This window comes from Vigna radiata, chromosome 7 (genome assembly GCF_000741045.1).
Source record: "Vigna radiata var. radiata cultivar VC1973A chromosome 7, Vradiata_ver6, whole genome shotgun sequence".
In the NCBI taxonomy this organism is placed as follows: domain Eukaryota; kingdom Viridiplantae; phylum Streptophyta; class Magnoliopsida; order Fabales; family Fabaceae; genus Vigna; species Vigna radiata.
The window spans coordinates 37,615,103-37,636,762 of NC_028357.1; the positions used below are offsets into that span (position 1 = coordinate 37,615,103).

Sequence of the window (21,660 nt, forward strand, 5' to 3'; positions counted from 1 at the left end):
GAATGTTTGCTATGCCAAGTAGAATTGTAGTTTATTTTGGTTACTATTGTATGGTTTACTATTTGGAACAGTTAACTGAAGTTAACTGCTAATAGGAAAGTTCAATTTTTTTAAATTGAACCGCATAATAGTATAGTTCAGTTTTTTATAAAAATAGTTCAGTTTTTATAGTATAGATATAGTTTAGTACAGTTACACTAATTATGTCCAGCCCTAGATGGAACTAAAGTAGCGTCATGATGGAACTTGGCATTAGCTACATTATCTAACCTATTCCTATTTGTAGATTACATGTACATAACAAGTAGTAAAAATCAATATCGAATTGTAGAGGATAAATGATGATCTTTTAAATCGTGAAAGAGCTTATATTTTTATATTTTAGCTATCCATTGATCTTAAATGTACTTCTCATTTGATGCTATTAAGATTGAATCCATTTTCAGAGCGGTGTTTATGGTGGGACTACAAGTTGCTCTTTGAAAGGATATGATAATTCGAAAGTCCTTATAACTTTTGCAGTAGTGGAAGCTGACAAATTAATCTTGTTCTTATTTTGTAAGTTTACTTCTTGAAATATTGGATTTGAGTGTAAGAGAGGGTAATTTGCTTTATACAAAAAACTTATGGTTGGCGCGAACATTTTTCTGTTCCTCATGCAAAATTTCAATTGGATCATTTAGCCTACGACACCATTATGTATCATTAAATCTCCCAATAAACAATATTTAAAGCTTAAATTAAACTATATTTTATAAATAAATATTTTAATAAAAAATTATTAAAAATGCATCATGCATGCACACTAGATTTGTATATAATTACTATATTCAAAGTGACAAGAAAATCCTTAGTTTGCTTGAGACCTTTAATAGAGAATGCTAAGATACATTCAAGCTGAAGGTTGTAGTGTTATATTACAAGTAGGTTGACACAGTTTCACCAATGCCAAATACCAAACTGAGAACTCAGAGGTCTACTTGAACTTTTCACGACTTTAAATCTGGATTCTATAAGAACCTTTCTATTGAGACATGATTACAGATTACAAAAGTTAAAAAAAAAAAACATTTTTCTATTTCAAAAAACATTTTTTCCGCCAATAAATACAAAACTTTAAGAATGTAAACTTTATAACTTTTATGTTGGAACAAAAGTTATAAAAATTTAAAAATAATATAATAAAATAAAACCACAAATAATTTTGAAAATGAATATGCCATATGACTTGTGGGACAAAACTCACCTACTGACATGGAGTTAATTGATGTTCGAGTACGAATTCCATGGTGTCCTCAGTGTAGAGTGACAAGTACATTCCCTGTTACGGCTACACATTTGTAGTTCGAAATAGTATAACCAAAACACCCATTTGTGCAAACATTCCTGTTCAACTTATGTGGTTACAAGAATACGTACTGATAGCATCGACCGTCAAGGTTTCACTAAAGTAAAATATACAAGATAATTAAAAAGAATATATATATATATATATATATATATATATATATATATATATATATATATATATATATATATAGAACTCATAAAGAAGTTGGATTTGGTGAATATGAAAAAATGAGACAAAATCATACGCCTAGAACACTCCCCGCTTTTAAAACATTCTCAAACTTACAAGCATAAGTGCCATGCATGATGAACAACTGTGCTACATGGAGGAAATAACTGCTGGAAAATTCCAGCTGAAATAACCCAAGGAATCGTATCTAGATCTAGAGAATTCAAGCTTTGCCCAACTATAAATATAATTAAGTAAAAAGCTATGCCCCCTAGCTTACAAATCCAAGACTGTAAGTGACAACCCCAACACTGTCAATCACCAGAGCAAGAAATTGAGTGCATATAACATTATACAATTACCATCAAAAGCAACAAGAGCAGTCAAATGGGCAGAGAGGGGTATTTCCCGCATCAGCTTTATTAATACCTAACTCATCTTCAGTGTAGATGGTAAACCCGTCCTCGGTTTTTCTTTTTGGTCCAGAAGGTCGGTCTGCAAACTCACCATCGTCTGATCCATCTGTTTTCCTCTTGACATTCTTCTTCTTCTTCTTCTTCTTCTCCTTTGTTTTATCAGTACTCTTATTTACTCCGTCAGATTTTCCAGTGTTTTTCATTTCAGACTTCTTCCTCTTTTTTCCAGCAAATATTTCATCAATTTCATTACATGCTTTTTTTGGTGTAGAAGAGGGTTTCTCCTCTTTTGCAACAGTATTCTCCTGCAACTGATTTGGTGTTGTTTTAGAACTCTTCTTCGTCATTGAAATGAAAAGAAAGCTGCATATCACGTTACAACCTTTGTGAGAACTGAATTATTCAACAAAAAAAAAAAAACAGCTCCCCAGTTAAGACGAGATAGACCAAGGATTTTGAACCTCAGTTGCAACGTCCAGCATTTTTTCATTCAAGATTTGGATTCTCGTTTTGGATATTCATCAAAGAGAAAAGGATGTATAGGTACATTTTATGAAATGTAAAACTAAAGAGGAAAAATTCCAAACCAAATAAAACTCTAATATTATCAGATTTTAAAAGCAAAGAAGAAAATAGAACAAAATACAATAACAGAAAAAAAGCAAACAATGAAAATTAAAAATAGCTGATCGTTCTCCTAAAATCCACTAACCATTTTGACCCAAAAATCATTAACTTACAGAAATATAACTCCGGTCAATATCAATATTGCTACGTTGGCCAATCAAATTAAGGGCTAATTGCTTTATCCGAAGTTCTGATGACTTATTACTCTTAATTGAATTGGCAAAGAGCAGCAATCAGAATTTCTGCAATATTAACATAATCAACAACAGATATTCCATTCAAACAGAGAACCAAAGTTTTAAATGGTATTTCAGATTGGGAGTGTATAAAAATTCCCAGTAGTTTCTTTCTGCTAATGTGTCAACAATGAAATCAACTATAAGATTAGGATGAACTCCCTCAGTCCAATTGCTGTCAGAATCAGTATAATTAGACTTAATCCCCGCATCCATGGGCAGGCTAAAACAGGTGTTTTATTCTTGCCATAACACAGAATTACCATTTAACTAAAAACCAGTGATCACTAACTAAAGACAAATTTGCACAAACTGTATTTATACGAAATCAGAAAGTGCTATATAAAATTTCAAAGGACAAAAAAACAGAGGGGAAGCGTTATACAATGCACGAGCCAAGGGAAACAAACGATTGTTAAGAGAGAAGTTAGCTTTGGTATTTCATTCTCTTGAAAAACTGCCGCGAGGATATGCTATAATAAAAAAATATAAACGTTTTAAGCAAAAATCTCTGTTTCTTTAAGCATATACAAAGAAGCTAATGTTGTTCAAAATCATTAAAATCCCGATTCAGATTTACTATCCATATCTGTTACAGGAAGTTTAATCTCAGAAACAAAACGAAGTTCAACAAACAATATCGTATATCGAAACCAGACCAACTCAGAGAAGTCGGGATGGGAAGTTGAGGACCAACCTGTTGCGATGACAGACACAACTTGAGAATGCAGAGAGGGCGTCGTTCACGCCGAAGATTAACGGAGCTGCGTACTGAGTCCTCGCGGTAATGGTGACGGCAGGACCAACGGCAGCGGCGCGTGGGCGTTGATGCCTGTGGTGGGGATGTCAGAAATATGCTCGGAGAGTGACAAGAGTTGGGTTAGGGTTAGAAAATTTGGGGAAACATGAATGGGCCAATAGGTCCATGAATCCTTACTCTTAATTTTTATTATGGCTGCAAATATGTTTCAAAAATGGGTTTAACTTATATTAAATCTGTCTACTTTGCATAATGAGTAATATATATATATATATATATATATATACAACAATTTTAATATTAAAATGGAGATACACATTTATCTTCTTATATACTATTATTATTTTGATTAGATTCTTTATTTTATTATATTTATACTTATATTAAAATTATATATAAGTAAAATAATAAATTAAAAAAATTAATTGATTTAATTATTCGTGAAGATTTTTTTTTTTGGAAATATCAAATAGGTTCTTTAGTTTTTTTTTTTTTTTGTCTCAATTGGGTTATTTTTTATTAAAATTGTTCTAGTTAGAATTGGATCAACTATGTTAATATTACGAGCAATGCTGATGTGGTTTTTTAAATAATGTTACACACTCAATCAACCAATGAGAGACATCTTCGTCTCTTTCACCACAAACCCTAATTCTCTTTCTCCTTCCTTGTGTTGCTGTCAATGTCCCTAGGCTAACAACCACCTCACTGGACCAACCTATCACTACGAGTTCTATCATGTGCCGCCATAATCCACCATTTCAGAAATCGCAAAGAGCCACCAACCTGCACTATTAACTCGCCTAGTGCCCAAAACCCATGGTAAAAAAGCCGTTGAGCACAAAAATGGAGCGCTTAGTGCCCTAGAGCATAGGAGTTCACTATTTTAGACCTATCCAAATGACCAAATGAACTTCTTAGACACTATGATTGATGCAAAAGACATGTTTATTGATAAAATTAAGTACCTCTTTCATCATTTGGTAAAAACAAAAAACACTAGATCAACCTAATCACTCAAAAACACTTATAACCAATTCTATACATTATAAACCATAATTTAGTAAACTAAAAGTCTAAACAAGTCACAATTGACTTTAAAACAAACCCTAAACCTTGAGTTTATCACAAATTTACTTCATTAGATTTTCATCTATTAAAACCCTTCAGTTAAGTAATTACCAACTGAACATAAAATTTATGAATTTAAGTTAAAATTAAAAATGAATGTTATAATATGATAATATATACGGTAAAAAGAAAATAGTATTGTTAAATTATTAAATAGAATGAAAAAAAGAGTTGAATATATGAGTCAGAGGTGATAGAGAAGGATGAATGGCGTGAAATAAGTTTCAGGTGGTTTGTGTTTCCCCTTTGTTTCAAAGGTTTGTGCTGAGAAACCTCTAACAGCTTTTGAGTGCATTATTTCAATTCCATTTTGATGTGATCTTAGTTGGCCAGAGAAGGGACTCCACAATCTACCCCATTTATTCTGCTTATACTTTTATCATAATCTGACATCTCTCTCACCAAATCCTCAATCCAACTTCCCATTTCAAACACTCAGATATGGACCCTTCATTTTTCGACTTTCTAAACATTTCACATCAATCCCCTTCACCCAATTTTGCATAAACACCATTTTTTCCTTTCTCTCTTCTTTTCTCTTTTCGTATTTCAATTACACTTCACTCCTCCAAAATTTATTAAACATATCTCCCCAGAACCCACTCAGATTTAACAAGATCCTCTTCAATTAATTCCAACACCCATTTTTTAGATTTGCTTCCTTCTTTTTTGCCTTCCTTCTGCGGACGCAGTAAAAACCATGCACCATCATGTAATCATCGCCTTCCCTTTTTCACATTCCACACGTCGCGCCATTACGATACGCTTTTATTTCCAATCCATACTACACACATATATAATTACACGCACACACAACAAAACACGCTACGCTAAGATATGGAACATGATCAAGCCAGAGAACAAAATACAAAAATTCATCTTCCTGTTGCTGCTGCTGCTGCTGCTTCTGCACCACCACCAAAACCACACCACAAATGTCCTCGCTGCAATTCCACCAACACCAAATTCTGCTACTTCAACAACTATAGTCTCTCGCAGCCTCGCCACTTCTGCAAAACGTGTAAAAGGTACTGGACGCAGGGTGGAACCTTCAGAAACATACCCGTTGGTGGTGGTTCCCGTAAGCCCAAACGTGCCAAAACAGATTCTTCACCCTCCAATTCACTCACACAACCACACTCCAATTTCAAGAACCCTTCTCCGTCACTCTCCATGCCTCACTCAACTAGCCCTTACCATCAACTTGGTGGTGGTGGTGGTGGTGGTGGTGGAGGAGGAGGAGGAGGAGGAGGGTATTTGTCTTCTCTGCCAACGCTTCATTCTCTGACCCCATCACAGCCTTTCAATCACTACCTGAACGTTGCGGGCTCTTCTTCTATTTTGCCTCTTCTGTCTGGCTTCAACGCTGCTGCTTCTTTTCCTCCTCGGTTTCATCACGTGGGAATCAGAGAGAGGGTGGAATCTTTCTATCCTGCACCACAGCGTTTGCTACCATCAAACGTGTCTGGTGGCAGTGCTGCTGCAGCAGCAGCAGCACAAAGCTTGATTACTGATGTTTCGAGTACAAACCTTACGGCTGGTTCTGATGTCTCTTTGTGGAGTGCTACTATCAACGCCACTTCCATCAGTGGAAACTCTGATCGCAACAATGTCAAAGGTGGTTCTTCTTCCTCTTTGATCCCTAATCATTGGCTTCATCCTCCAGGGTACCGTCCTCCTCAATAATCCTATGCAACACTAGCTAAAACTGCAGACATGGAGAATAACTGCATTGTCCTGTCACCAACTTCATGTGTTTGATTTTTATTTTTCCTTCTAGTATCATAATAAGGCTGCGGGTGGTTTATTTATATCATTTAATTAAACTATGTTTTTGAGTGATCAATGCAAGAGGTTTATTTATATCATTAGCATTAGTAGCAGAAAAAAGTACTTGGTCTCCTTCGCAATAGCAATCATAGCCGTTTTGTTTCTTTAGTTACGATTGAATATGATAGTATAAGGTAAAGCTAGTTTGATAATTAACGAGGATTAAGGCTACTTATGTGGTGAAGCCATGCATGAAAAAGGTTAAATCTTGGTTAGAAAAGTTGATGGAAAAGTTTCTTCCCCATTGATTGTGCAAGTGATAAACTTAATTTTACAAATCTTACAGTCCACTTCGTACTGGTTAAAACATTATTTTTATATGTTTTTTTATTAAAACCATTATTTGTTTTGAGTATTATACAATAATTTAACATTTTTGAGTATCATAGAACGATTTAACATTTTGAGTATTGTTCATGTCTAAATATTCTTTTTCGATCACAAATGTATCCCTATTACTGTATTTTACTTTTTTGTAAAGTAAAAAAGTTTTTTTTTTTTGGAACTTTATTTCTAGTTTTATTTATCATCACTACATGGTAGTAGATAAATGTATCGATAATACTCATATAATTGTCAATAATATAGTTATAAAAATAAACCTTTTCTTTAATTTCTTTTTTAAGTAATATTATTTTTTTAAAATTAGCATATTGAATAATAATATGCTAACATGGGCAACAATACCTAATCAAATATTTAGCCCATATATTCATTCTTATACATTTGTTTTGTGTGGATAAAAAACAGTTTAGTAAATCTGAACCTTTTCTTTTGGAGGGTAAATAAAGGTTTGAATTTGACAAAACTGAGGTTAGTTTAAATAAGTTTATATTAAATGCTAATAAGAAAATAAAAAATAAGTAAAAATACATAAGACAAAAACAACACTCATAAGGAATGATAAACAAAAATGGTATTGTCGCTGTCAAAATTTTAGAATGATTTGATTGATTTACTGATTACCTTATATGGTATAGAAAAGATTTATAAGGATTTGGTCTATTCAATTATAGTATATTAATTTTATTTTCGGAAAAAGTTTAAGTTTTAATCAAATAAAAAAAAAACTACAAAATAAAAACAACTCCGATGTTTCCTACAAAAAGAATAACTTTAATTTTATTTGTATATACCATATTCCCACAAATATAACATTATTATATTAAAATAGTTAAATAATATATTAAGAGATATTTATTGATGTAATTATTATAAATTTTTGTAATATATTATATATCAATAAAATATATAGTTAATGAAGTAAAAAATTGTTTTATTATTAATATTTTGCTAATTTAACATATATAAGTTATTATATTTGTTGATATTATTTAATATTTTCTAAATAGTATCAGTTTTAGAACAAATTTTATAAGATCTAAAGATTCTATAAATTTATATGATAATTTATCAAAAAATACAAATATTCTCTCTTATTCGTTCATATAATTTTCTGTTTTAGTGTCGAAGAGTCTTTTATAAGAAAATTTTTCTATGTGCTCCAATCTTCAAATGCATTCATCAAAAGTCATTATATAACTCATATCTTGATGATAACATAAAGTCTACAAATGTGGCACCAAAAGCCCTTAAACGAGGCATCGAGTTACCTAGACAATAGATAAAACCTACAAATGTGACATCCTGAGTTACTTATATAGTAACATAAGTCCATAAACATGCCACCCGAGTTTCTCAGACAGTAACACAATAGTTAAGCCTACAAACTCGACATCTGAACCAACTAAGGCAATAGCTCAAGTTAAGCCCACAAATGTGACACTTAAGCCTACCTAAACGGTAGCATAAATTAAGTCCGCTTAGGCGACACCTTAGCCGACGTAGATGGTAGCATCAACTTAAGTCTGCTTAAATGACACTCGAGCCTACCTAAGCACTCAAGACAACATCCATGGTCAAAGATGACCAACCACAACTCAACCAAATGACCAATCACTAGTACAAAAATCATATTTTATGACGTACAAAAACGAACTATGACGTACATAGTTTTGTACGTTATAATAGGTCTACATATTTTATGACGTAGCAAAAATTTACGTTATCTGAACATATTATGACACTGTTTCTAAAATCAGTCCATTTTTTATATGAATATTAGAGAAAATTGTTTCGAATTACTATTGAGTAAAATTAACTATGTTCACATTCATTAGAGTTCTTTTAAAAACTGTCATAATATGTTCAGATAACGTAAATTTTTGCTACGTCATAAAATATGTAAACCTATTATAACGTACAAAACTATATACGTCATAGTTCGTTTTTGTACGTCATAAAATATGATTTTTGTACTCCACCTGTAAGGTCAAAGACAACCATGTACAACCTAGCCAAACAACCAATCCACCTGCAAATTCAAAGACGACATGCAAAGTCAATGACAACACAAACAGTATTGTCAAACGACCCATCTAGTTATAAACATAAAACCAATTACATCTCAACCAAATGAATAATTATAGTTGTAACAAACATTCCATTTATGCTAATCAAACTTTTGACATTAGGGAGGCTTATGTACATAGTTGGCCCAAAAAATATACTAAGTAATATAATCCAACAAGACTTATTTAACATTATTAAAGTGGTTAAATAATATTTTAAACTTATAATTTTTTAAAATTATTAATGTAAAGCGTCACTTATAATTTTTATACTTTTATATATGTCACGTTAAAGTTATAAATAAGGTAACAAACATGTAAAATATATTAAATAAAAAGGTGTAACATATATTGAGTTAAAAGATGCAAATGTATTTGTCACATAAATTTATTTCAAATATTGTAATTTAAAAATTACAATTATCACTTTATATTTAAATTTTTAATATTTAAGAAAAATAAGTTTAAAATAGGTATTTTTTTTAAATTTAAATCGAAAAGTAAAATTTATTTTAATATTTAAGTGGAGTGATTTGATGTATAAATTTTAAAAAACTATTTTAATATATATATAAATATATATATATATATATATATATATATATATATATATATATATATATATAAATTGTAATTAAGCTTAATTATTAATTTGGTTCTATTTTAGAGAGAGACAATCTTGTTCTATTAAAAAAAAACCAGTCTCAATTATGTCAAAATTTCAAATATAGAAATTACATTAAATACAAGACATTGTCACATAACACTGTCATGCAATAACTTGACACGTGAAAAAGAAATAAAAAAAATAAAAATTGAAAATTCTAGAAATTGATATGTGATAGTTAATGTCAATCTCCAACATAAATTACCTAAATGAACGTTTCTTTTAAAAAAATAGAATTTAATTAAACAAATAAAAAATAAAAAGACCAAATTGGATAATTGAAACAATATTAAGACCAAATAAGGACTTTAGTCTTTTCTTAAATGAGCAAAGAATTAAGTTAACATATTTGCAAATATTGCAAATGTATCATTACTTTCCTTCTCCAAATTAGTAAAGACGAAAAGAATGCATTGTCATCTTTTTTATTTGCATGCTCAATAAATACTTAGAAACTTTAACATATCATTTTAAAACATATTACTTCTAGCTGGGGTAATACCATTTCAATATCAAACAACTTATGTCATTTAACAACACACCATGCAATTAGAGACGTATACAGATGTATTGTGTATATATAGTCCTCCCACTAGTTCAAAAACACGGTTTAACGTCACCCATAAGATGTCGGTTAAAAGGTGACTCGACTTATATTAATGGACGGTGACATTGCCGTAAATAAATCTGTTCTTCCCTAACTAGACGTCCAAGGGCCTAACAGGTAGACGAGAAGACAATCTTTTCTACTCCATTGACGTCGGTTGTGAGGGGGGCAGACGTCTATTTGGCTACAATTAATGCTCTTCACCTGATTCCCAGGCGCTTAGACGTCACGTAATAAATAACCGACGTCTATAATGTTATAAACGTCTGTGCTCCCTTAACTTGACGTCAATGGGCCTGACAGGAAGGCGGGAAGACAATCAATTTTTGCCATATAGACGTCTGGTTTCTGGGGGAGCGACGTCTGTGAGGCTGCAATTAATACTACTCACCAAACTCGCAGGCACTTCGACGTCTAGTAGTAGGGGCCCGACGTCTAAAATGTTATAGACGTCGGTACCTCAGGACAACCATCGTCTACTTCCTTGACCGGAATTGAAAAGTCATTCCGATCAGCGCCGTAGACGTCGGCGACCCTTGTGTCCGACGTATAAGGTGCATGCAAAAGGCAGATTAAAAGTTATCTTGGACGTCACATTAGTGAGATAACCGACGTCTAGCTGACTATAGACGTTGGTTTCTGTTGCAACCGACGCCTAAATTCATGTTAAATAAACCACAAACTCGTAGTTATGCAAACATCATCGTCTTCCTCCTCTCCTTTTTCTCTCTTGCGGCATTGCATTCCAGGTGCGTCTTTTTTCATTTAAACCGTTTAAACTTTGTTTCAGTCCGATTATATTAGTCTTTCATCGATTATCTTCTAATTCAATTGATTAAAATGTGTTTTCCTTATGTTGTGTTTTAGTGCAGTTTTGTTCCTATCTTGGGGTAACCTAGTACCACATTCTGCCTTTGTTAGCTGCCTCCCAGAAAAAGTGGCGTCTTTTGGATTTCTTATGGCGTTTTGACTCAAAAATGACCCTGGATCGTTGTCTAGTTATCGTTTCACCGTAATTTTTCCCTCTTGTGGTTGAAAATGGAACTAGGCAAGAACCGAGGTTTGGTTTTGAGTTGAAATGTCATGAGAAATTCAAAAGATGCAAGCTTTTTTTTTTTGGGAAAACTAGCAAAGACAGAGTGTGCTACTAGGCTATCCAAAGACAGGAACAAAACTGCACTAAACACAACGACTATATTAGACGTCGGTTAATGCATACACCAACATCTATAGTGACTTCAAACGTCGGTTAGTGACATGTTCGAAGTCTTTATAGTGCTCTTAGACGTCGGTTGGTTCCCACACCGACGTCTATATGGTAATATTAGACGTCGGAGTAGACCTTAACCGATGTCTATTGACGTTGGATATGGCACTAACTGACGTCTATATATATGTCTGTTATATGGAAATTTGACGTCCCATTAACGTCACCCGTAATGACGTCGGTTGTGAAAAAGACGTTAAAAGTCCAAAATAACAAACGTCTAAAGCCCTTTCTGCACTAATGTCCTTAATATAAAATTTATTTGAAACAAGAGAGATAAATCTCTATCAAAAAAGGTCTTGCACCACACCTAATATTTATATACATATGATTACTAAAATAGAATATCTTTTATATTCATATTCATCCTATTGTTGAGTTTCATTATTACATGTATCATCACTTGCTCATGCATAAAAAGCTATCATAATAAAGCAAAACCAGACAAACAACATGGTAAACTAGTGGCATATTATATAATATAGTGTAAATCCATAATATTAAAATAGAAATATCATCCACACATTACACATGTAACATACATTGTTAATTAAGCACACCATATAATTCTAACACAATACATTTTAGACTTAATTCTAGAATATTTATGCATTGAGTTGAATACTCATGAAGCTATGCAACTATCATGTAACCATAAAATACAATGACTAAATCCTTCATGACAGGATTAATTCACTTATAACATTGTAACAAGAGGGGTTCTTCATCCCAAATTTTGTTATAGGAATATCTTTCATCTCTCACCACTTTAAACCACACTTTCTAAATAAGTTCAAGTTTAGTAGAGTTATGACTAATTATATTTTCACCCAGATAAAACAATCACCAAAGCTTAATCAATGAACCCCTAAATTTACACTCAGATTCCAATAAGAGGGTGATTTCACACACATACTCTAACACATCATTTACATTAATATATCACAAAAGGATTAAGAAATTTTTCGATCCAATCAATCCATAGATCATAAAGTAGGTTAAGTTTTGAACAAATAATAATAGGCTTTTTTTTACATGGATTGTAAGTCCCCAACATAAGACTCCACTTTCGCTCTTCTCACATGAAATAATATATATAATATATATATCGATAACTTAAATCAATGATCTGATCACATTCTAAGAATCATAACTGAATAGAGGTTCATCTTGAGTCGTTAAACGCTAAATACAAGTCCAAAACATCTCACATACAACAAATTTCTTAAAAAACCATAAAGAAAGACAAAAGATAAACTTACTCGTTTAAGAAATAGATCAAATAGGATTGGATATTATTGTAACCCTCAACGCCATGAGTCCTGTAACATTCTCTAATTATAAAAAAGTTGGATAGATTCATCATAATATTATAAAGAAGTCAGAGAAAAAAAAATAAATAGTTTTAAAAAGATAATAGTCTTTATAAAATGAAGTTTGATTAACTAATTATTCTATTTACAACCTCTAACTTTTATTAATAAAATAATCAAGTTTCACTATTTTTATATTACTTTTACTTTTTGGTAATTTTCTAAATCCTTAAAAATATCTTTTTAATCATACTAAAACTTAGTATAGATATTAAACCCACAAATTTATGTAAATTAATATCATGACTATATTTTAATTTATTTATTTAGCTATATATGTTTTTTAGATTAAAAATATATTTTATATTATTTAGTTTCCAATTATATTTATAACATTAATTTAATAAAGTGATATACAATTTTCATTTTTATGCAAAATGAAATTAAATATTTTATCACACGCATGTTTATCGTACGGTTGAAACAATTTTGTAAATCTGTCTTCCATTCACGCCAATTCACCTGATGTATGCAGGGGTCAATTTTCTTATCCTTTCAGAATTCAGAAATCATCTTAAAATTATAGAAACAAATAACTAACTTTCGCGTCTCTGTTTATTCATCTTTAGTTCACGAGTCAAAACTAGCATAACATAAATAAAATAGTACAAGAGAAAGTAGTGGTAAGAAAATGGGTCACTTGTTTTATTAGTGTACGTATGATATTAATGGGTCACTTATTTTATTAGTGTACGGTATGATATTATGATTGAGCGGTTATAAATTAATACCAATAGGCATGGTCAATGCCTTTCAAACAAGGTAAAGAAATTTGGATTATAATTGAACCAATGTTTATGTAAATGGGCTGATAGCCCGACACAGACTAAAACAAATCAAAAAAATCTCATTTGAAGATAGGAAGAATATCTAATTAAATATGAGAAAATTATACTCAACCAACCAAATTTTTAAGTAAGTATGTTTATATTTTATTCTGTTTATATTTAATTGAACTTATGTTTAAGGTCCATAAGACAAATTATAAATAAAGAGTTGGAGGCACAAGTCAGATATGTTCTAACTCAAAAAATCCTATTGTTTACTCTCTCATACTCAGAATAATTAATCACAAAGAGATCAAATCAGTCTCTCGATTCCACAAATTTTATGCCGAAACAATTAGTATGTCAAAAAATGGGATTGAAAATCTTAATTTGTTATAGGCAAATGATTTAGCTCGCTAATTTTCTTGTTTTAATTTTTTAATTTTTTATTTTAAAAGGTAAAATAATGTATTAAAAGTACACTGTAAGTATATTTAAGTTTTAGTTTATTATTATATATTTGCATTTTTTACTGATATAATAAAAACTATTTTTTAAAATTAATTTTTATTTAAAAAATAGATTGGTGAACAAAGTGAAACGGGTCAAGGTAGTGGGTTGAAAATTTCAATCCAAATCCAATAGACTACTACGTTGGACTGTTTTGTCACTCCCAAATAGATAATAACATCTAATCCTTGTAAATGCGAAAACTCACAAAATTATTCTTGTTTACACGGCCATGTTTTTCAATTTAGATTACATAGATTATTTTGTATAAAACTAAACAATTTAATTTCTTTCCTTTTGTTTTTTATCCAACAGTGCAAAATAAAATATTTTTCTTTAATATATTTCTTTTTACTTTTTATTCTCATAAAAATATATATTAATGTTTTGTTTAGACGTAAAAACCAACCATAGAAGATAAATAATAGTGAAAAAAGAGTAACTTTTTTAGGAGTTTAGAATATAAAACAATAGAGATAGAGGAGAAAACGAAAATAGATATTTTATTTATTTATTTTTCTTATGCTTATACAGTGGAGATAAAAAAATGTATTTTTATAAAGATATACTTGTCTTTAATAAATAAATAATTATATATATATATATATATATATATATATATATATATTTAAGAAAATAAAAATATATATGATTTTAATGTATGAACTTATAATTTTAATTTTTTATAAATAAATATGTTATTTTAAGTGAAATTTAAAAAAAAAAAGTAAGGTTTAATTAATATTTTGTCCTAATATTTATTTTTTTAATCAAATCTTATTATGTGTTAAATTGATTCAATTTCACTTTTTTACTTTATATAAATTGATTTATTTTTATCTTTTTTTTTGTTTTCTTTTTTTTTTCTAAAGACTTCAAACCTTCTAACCTCTCTAATTCTTTTCACGGTTGTCACAAACGAATCTTACTTCAACAAGTATGTTATCCATACTACCATCACTTCTACATTAAAAAATCTTACACTGTGACCAAAATCTGTATGTAACGTCCAAAATTCGTATATAAAGTAGTGTTGCATACGGATTACATATGGACAAAACATTGTATGTAAGCATGACCATTGTCATCCAAACTCATGTTTTCTCCTTCCATGTTACTAGATCAAGAACCGTAATCCAACTCAAACACTTCACTTCCATCAAATCCACATTCAACGATCTCAAATCCTCTTATTCCAGTCATGCTCATGCCAACTTCAAAGTCCTTTTTCTCAGAACCATGAACTTCCTCCTAAAACTCGATTCCATTAAGGTAATTTAATCATGGTAATTTTCTTTTCATGCCCATGCCAACTTCAAAGTCCTTTTTCTAAAAACCATGAACTTGCTCCTAAAACTCGATTCGATTGAGGTAATTTAATCATGGTAATTTCTTTTCATGCCCATGCCAACTTCAAAGTCCTTTTTTCTCAAAACCATGAACTTACTCCTAAAACTCGATTCTAAAAGGTAATTTAATCATGGTAGTTTTCTTTTTCAATATATTACTTTTGAATAAAGACTGAAAAAAAAAATGTTGAATTTGGTTAAGTGGGTACAAATCCAAATCCTATCAATGAAAAATGAATTTGAATTCCTTTAAGGATGTTAAATTTTTTTTTTTTTTTTTATATACCATGGCTTTTGGAGAAAAAGCTTATGCTGATGGCCTTGAGAGAGACCTTAGAGGGATTCGAGGATTTGGAGAAACAAAAGGAGAAAAATGAGAACAAAACTAAAATAAAATCCATAAAATAAAAAATAAGTGTAAAAATTAATATATTAACACATGACCATTATGAACTTAGCAGTCTCTCAACATCCTTTATACAAATATAAGGTAAAGAAAAAAAATTGAATCAATTTCATACATATTGAGACTTTATTGAACCAAAAGCAAATATTACGACCAAAATGAATCAAAACCTAAAATACAAGGACCAAAATAGTAATTAAAATTTTTTAAATTTATATTACACTTATAATATGAATTTTCTTTCTTACTTCTTTATAGTATTCTTTTCTTTATTTTTAGTTTCTTCTATAGTAATACCATACATAAATATTTGTTAGGTTGAGATTGTGGTTTCGCTTCTCATAAGATCTCTTATGACTATGTCGTTGATTCTTTTGAGATGTTGGTTTTTATTATAATTTTGTGTTTTTTCATTCTTGAAGGAGGTATAACCAACACTTGTTTTGGTGGTAATTATCTTCCTTTTTTGTAGTATAATGACTTCATTGTTCCTTTGGATGAATTTTTAAACACAATGTACTAATATAAGCTCCTCTATTTTGTTCTTTAAAGTTAAAAAATTCTTCTATTACATGATCACATTTGTGATGATACCAATAATGTCGACTTTTACCTATATATTCAATGTTATAGAGAACCCCTTAAGAATTAATTTAGTACCGAGAGTCATTTCAAGGATACATACTTTGTTGGTATTGAGGGGGTTACATGTGGATCTTAGGACAAGAGACTCTTAAACTTTTAGTGTGACTTGTTATTTATGATTGCATTTTGTGTTGAAAACGTTTTTCTTAACTAGTTTTGTTTTAGCTTGGAATTTTGTTGTGGAAGACTTTAAGTTCCTCCAATTGCCCAAATTTGGTGTTTGTAGTCTTAACTTGTTCGAATTGAATGCCATCTTTTTTTTTTTTTGTATATGTTGTCAAAAAATGGTTTAAACTTAAAAGTCATGACCATATGGTGCAAAGCACCTTTGGGTTGAGGTTCCTTATGTTTAGGGTTAATTTGTCAAATTGTTTCGTGAACGTCCACAACAATTCTTCCTTTTATAGTCAAATGTTTACTAACATAATAAAAGTTAGATGATAAGGTCAACTTGTGACAAACTTTATGTCCAAATATTCTATGAAATATGTGAGTAATTGTATGAACCAACTCAAAGTGACGCCTTTCTAGCAAGGTGACTTAACATAAGACAACATCATCGATTAAGTAAAGATTGATTTGTATATTATAAATATTCACATTCTCATTAAGCTTAGTATATTCATCAAATTGGTCGATTGGGATTATCATAATCCTATCCATAACACTTTTTCAAATTGGTGGAAGTATGATTCATAATCCCGTCTATTAAAGGTGTCAATGAGATCCTCTTATTATCAACGAAGTTTAGGTTAGAATGACAAAAGAATGCACATTAATGGATATCTGCAGGTAAATTATGTTCTAGATGTTAGATGGATATCTTGAATGGATATCTATGAATACTGGATACAAGTATTTTAATTATCTGCTTGTTGATTGAGTGGGTATGGATATTATGATATCTAACTCGTGAATATCCATTACTAAATTTTATTTGAGTATTTATCTAATGTATGAAAAAGTTTCACAAGTATTTTTCATGAATACCCAAAGAGTAGAGAACTTGTTAAAATAACCTCAGGCACAAAAATATATTTTCTCTGTTAGTTTCCTTTTCCACCATCAGTCTGAGCATCTTAAATGCTCCTAATGCTTCTGAATTTTTCTGTAAAAAATACACCCAAACTTTTCTAGAGAAATCATCTATAAATGAGATGAAATACCTTTTACCACTGAATGAGCTAGGAGTAATAGGTCCACATAGGTCGGTGTGTACTGATTCAAGTTGCTCTTTTGCCTTGTACATAGCCGAGTTTGGAAACTTCGTTCTTGATTGTTTTTCGAGCATGCATTCTTCACAAAACTTCTTCTCAAATTCTATACCGGGTAATCCAAGTACTAATTCTCTCCTTGAGAGTTCAGCCAAGCTTCCAAAGTTAAGATGTCCAAAACGACAATGCCATATCATAGCTTCATCTTTCATGTCCACCTTCAAACACCTTTCCTGCAAAATCTATAACTCCAGTTTAAACATCCAATTTTTCTTCATTCTTACCTTGGCTACAAGACGACCATTCTTTTCCTTCAAATATAATACCTAGTCCTTTATTAAAATTGAATTACCTTTTTCCAACAAATGTCCCACACTTAAAATTTTATTCTTCAACTTAGGAACATAGTAAACGTCCCTAATCTCTCTAACTCTCCCATCCTTCTGCATATGCCAGATTGTTCCACGCTCCTTCACGGCCACCTTGGAGTCATCTCCGAAATTCACAAATCCGACCTCCACCTTGGTGAGTTCATAAAAAAAAGTTTCATCTTCACACATGTGATTGGTTTCTCCAGTATCTATATACCATACTGAGTTGGTAGAAATCTCCTCAGACTTTGATTTCAAGCATGGTCCAATATCCGAGTTCTCCAACTTCGTTTTTGAGCACTTCATCAGCATTGCCGGATTTTTTGAAAATTCGTCACTAATGAAACCCCCATCTCTTCTTCGTCATCTTTTTCTGTAAGAAGGTTTCTCTCACTTTTCTTCTCGGTTCGACAATATTTAACAATGTGACCGAGCTTACCACAGTTGTAGCACTTCATTGATCTACATTCATATCCATTGCGGCCATGCTTGCCACACTTAAAACATTCCACTTCTGACCGATCTCCTCGGCCTTTCCCTTGTCCTCGGTCATGCCAATACTGCTGACCGGTTCTCTCTTCATCGCCTCTACCACGTCCACCTCGTCCTTGTCCTCGGACTCCTCGTCCTCTGCCTCCAAGACCTCCGCTTTGAGTATTTTGAGCTCCATTTGAGTCAAACTTTGCTTGTAGTACTTGATCATCATGTTCCTTCTTTCTCTTCTTCTTTCTCAATTCGTGGGCCTTTAATGACCCAGCTAACTCCTCCATGGTGAGGGTTGACAAATCTTTTGTCTTTTCAATAGTGACCACGATACTTTCGAATTTTGTTCTTCAATTCATTGTGGGTCACCGTTTTTTAAAAGAACTGAGTAATGATATACACTTTTTAAGACAATGCAGGGAACAAGTAGACACTATCCTTACCACTCAAACCCGTTATCATTTCTAAGTAGTGGTAAACGTTTGGTAAAAGACCCATTCATTTGAATGTTTTCATTCTCCAACACATTTTTAAAAGATCTTAAAGTGGTAAGAGTTTAGATTTTAGAATAGTACTACTAGCAGATACATATATTATTGATCACATCTGTAGCTTGTGTATTTTCTAGTTATGCCTTATTATATAACATATATCGTGAAAAAAAAAACATTACCATTTTGGCTGTTGTGTTATCATGTTCTTGATAAAAGTGCTTCAAAGTTAGATGTGTATTGTGTGAAAGATGATGTATTTATCAGATAATGACATTCTTAGCAATATTCAATCATGTTATTTATAATTGAATAACATCAACCATATAACTCTTTATAACTCCATTATCATATATTAGATTGTTGCTTAGTTTTCAGAATAGTTTTGTTACTGTTATGTATAGCAAGTTGGATCATGTACAGACATTGGTTGTAATACCATAAAATTCTTGTTGATAATTTACCTACAAAAAACCTGTAGGAAATTGCTTATGAAAAAAATTCATAGGTAATTATTTACAGAAAATAACATTTGCTACAATCAATTTACCTACAGGTTTTTATTCGTAAGTAATCTATAAGTAAGATTGTATCACTTATGAATTTGTGAGTTGTTTACGGATGTTTATTGTAGGTAATGAATTTGTTTTCTTGTAAAAAGGCCTAAATGTGTATAAAATTTATTTTTTCTACTTTTTGTGATACAAAATCATTTATTAAACTTTCTTAATTAATTTCATTTAACATTTCTTTTTCAATAGAATTGTTGAGAGGTTGTTAATCTTAAATAAGGTTTGATTATCTTTAACTTTCAAAAACACCTTTGGACTGAAACAACCAACACTGAAATGGTTAACATTATATATATATATATATATATATATATATATATATATATATATATATATATATATATATATATATATATATATATTTGTTGGAAAATAATATATCTATTTCATTTAATTAAGAATGACAATTGATTTATCATTTTCAAATCCTATAATATCTTTTGAAAAATGTATATTGATGATTTTAATATGGTCATTTTCTATTAATAAATCTTTCAAATTTTTATCAATATTCTTCCATTAACTTGGATTATATATATTTTCATCAAAAGTGGAATCATTATCTAGTCTCTCTTCCTTATTATCATGAACTTGATAATAAAAATTATCCTAATCATGAACTACTCTTTTTCTATAATTATTTTAACGTATATTAATATTGTTATTATCTGGTTCTTTCAAAGAGCATCATAGCATTCATATGTATTTTCTAATAGATTTTTCTTATTTATTTTTAAAATTTTATTCGTAGCTCTTTTTTGTAATGCAATTATTAAAACCTCAGATATTCTCTTTTCTAGAGTTTTAAATAGCCTAATTCATATGTTCTAGTTGAGATATCTATATATTTTTATATGAAATAAAAAATTATAATATATAAAACACTACTAAAGATAAATATATAAAAAAGAATGAGTTAAAACAATAAAATCGTTGTGAATTAAGTTTTAGACTCATAATATCTTACCGTCTCTTTCTCTTATTTAGTAAATGCTTAAATTTAATTTCCAAATTTCAACTTTTTCATAAATATGTACAATTTATTTTCAGATTAGTCCTTTATGAAAAATTACAAAAATAGTTATTTTGAATATCAATCACACAATTGATTAGGATTTGGGATAGAAGTTTAATGATATATATAAAACTTTTTTGTAAAAATTATCACAATATTATCACTATTTTAATAAAAGGGATAATTATAAATTGATAAAGAAACATGTAATCAGGCTGACTTAAGATCCAAGCAGTACATTAAGTGAACAATAATATAAGTTTTAATTTTGAACTTCTAGCCTTTTAATTAATATGAAGCATTGTCTACTGAAAATGAAGAAATGTCAATTAATTCTTTTTGTTACTGGAAGTGAGACACATGTACAAACAAGACATAAAAGATGAGTTTGAGTAAAGTGTGAAACTGAAGTACTAAATCAGTGTTCAAAGAAAAAAGAAGTCAAGGAGTATGATAAGTAAATGAGAAGTCACAGGAAGAAAAAAGAAATATAAAAATAAAAATTAATTGGTAAGATATTAACTTCCATCAAGTATCTAGATTGCCTTATCCTATTATTAACCTGATATTATCAACTAATTATTATTATAATCGAAATAATCTCTTGTTATAAGATAACACTTTTCTTTTTCTCATGAATGAAGAAAGTTATTTTGCTGGAATCACCGTACTACTTTTTATTTTCTTTCATTTTCTGTTCGTTCAAATAACGTGAATTTTCTTTCTTAGTTTTCTTCCGTTACTGTAACATAATGTTCTGAATGATCAGTTTCTTCTAAATGAAACAAAGCATAAAAGGAGACAGGTAATTTGAATATGTCATTTTACTCATGGCACACACATTCGCAACTACATACGATACGACATTCACACTGATTTTCGATACTGACTACTGAGAACATCGAAGCAGTAAGCCTTTTCAGACACCTTCTGACATTTACCTTTAAATTAAACAATATATTTCTCTTTAATCATGGTCTATTAATTATCATA

General features: G+C 30.4%; 2 protein-coding genes across 2 annotated transcripts; one reads left to right on the top strand and one right to left on the bottom strand.

Moving 5' to 3' along the window:
* Positions 1-1,591: 1,591 nt before the first annotated feature.
* Positions 1,592-3,758, bottom strand: LOC106767555 (uncharacterized protein C6G9.01c). The gene is made up of 2 exons (XM_014652477.2): positions 3,496-3,758; positions 1,592-2,298 (listed from the first exon to the last, which is right to left on the bottom strand). The coding sequence occupies exon 2, from the start codon at positions 2,280-2,282 to the stop codon at positions 1,884-1,886; it is 399 nt and encodes a 132-aa protein (XP_014507963.1). The 5' UTR covers positions 2,283-2,298; positions 3,496-3,758; the 3' UTR covers positions 1,592-1,883.
* Positions 3,759-5,514: 1,756 nt separating this feature from the next.
* LOC111241990 (dof zinc finger protein DOF1.4-like) lies at positions 5,515-6,375 on the top strand. Its single transcript, XM_022782860.1, has 2 exons — positions 5,515-5,896; positions 5,927-6,375. The coding sequence occupies exons 1-2, from the start codon at positions 5,527-5,529 to the stop codon at positions 6,373-6,375; spliced, it is 819 nt and encodes a 272-aa protein (XP_022638581.1). The 5' UTR covers positions 5,515-5,526.
* The last annotated feature ends 15,285 nt before the right edge of the window (positions 6,376-21,660 follow it).

Bases quoted from the DNA above. Each gene is read 5' to 3' on its own strand.
- LOC106767555 (XM_014652477.2), bottom strand. From the start codon at position 2,282: ATGACGAAGAAGAGTTCTAAAACAACACCAAATCAGTTGCAGGAGAAT.
- LOC111241990 (XM_022782860.1), top strand. From the start codon at position 5,527: ATGGAACATGATCAAGCCAGAGAACAAAATACAAAAATTCATCTTCCT. The intron at 5,897-5,926 runs GTGGTGGTGGTG...GTGGTGGAGGAG, and splicing joins TAGCCCTTACCATCAACTTG to GAGGAGGAGGAGGAGGGTAT.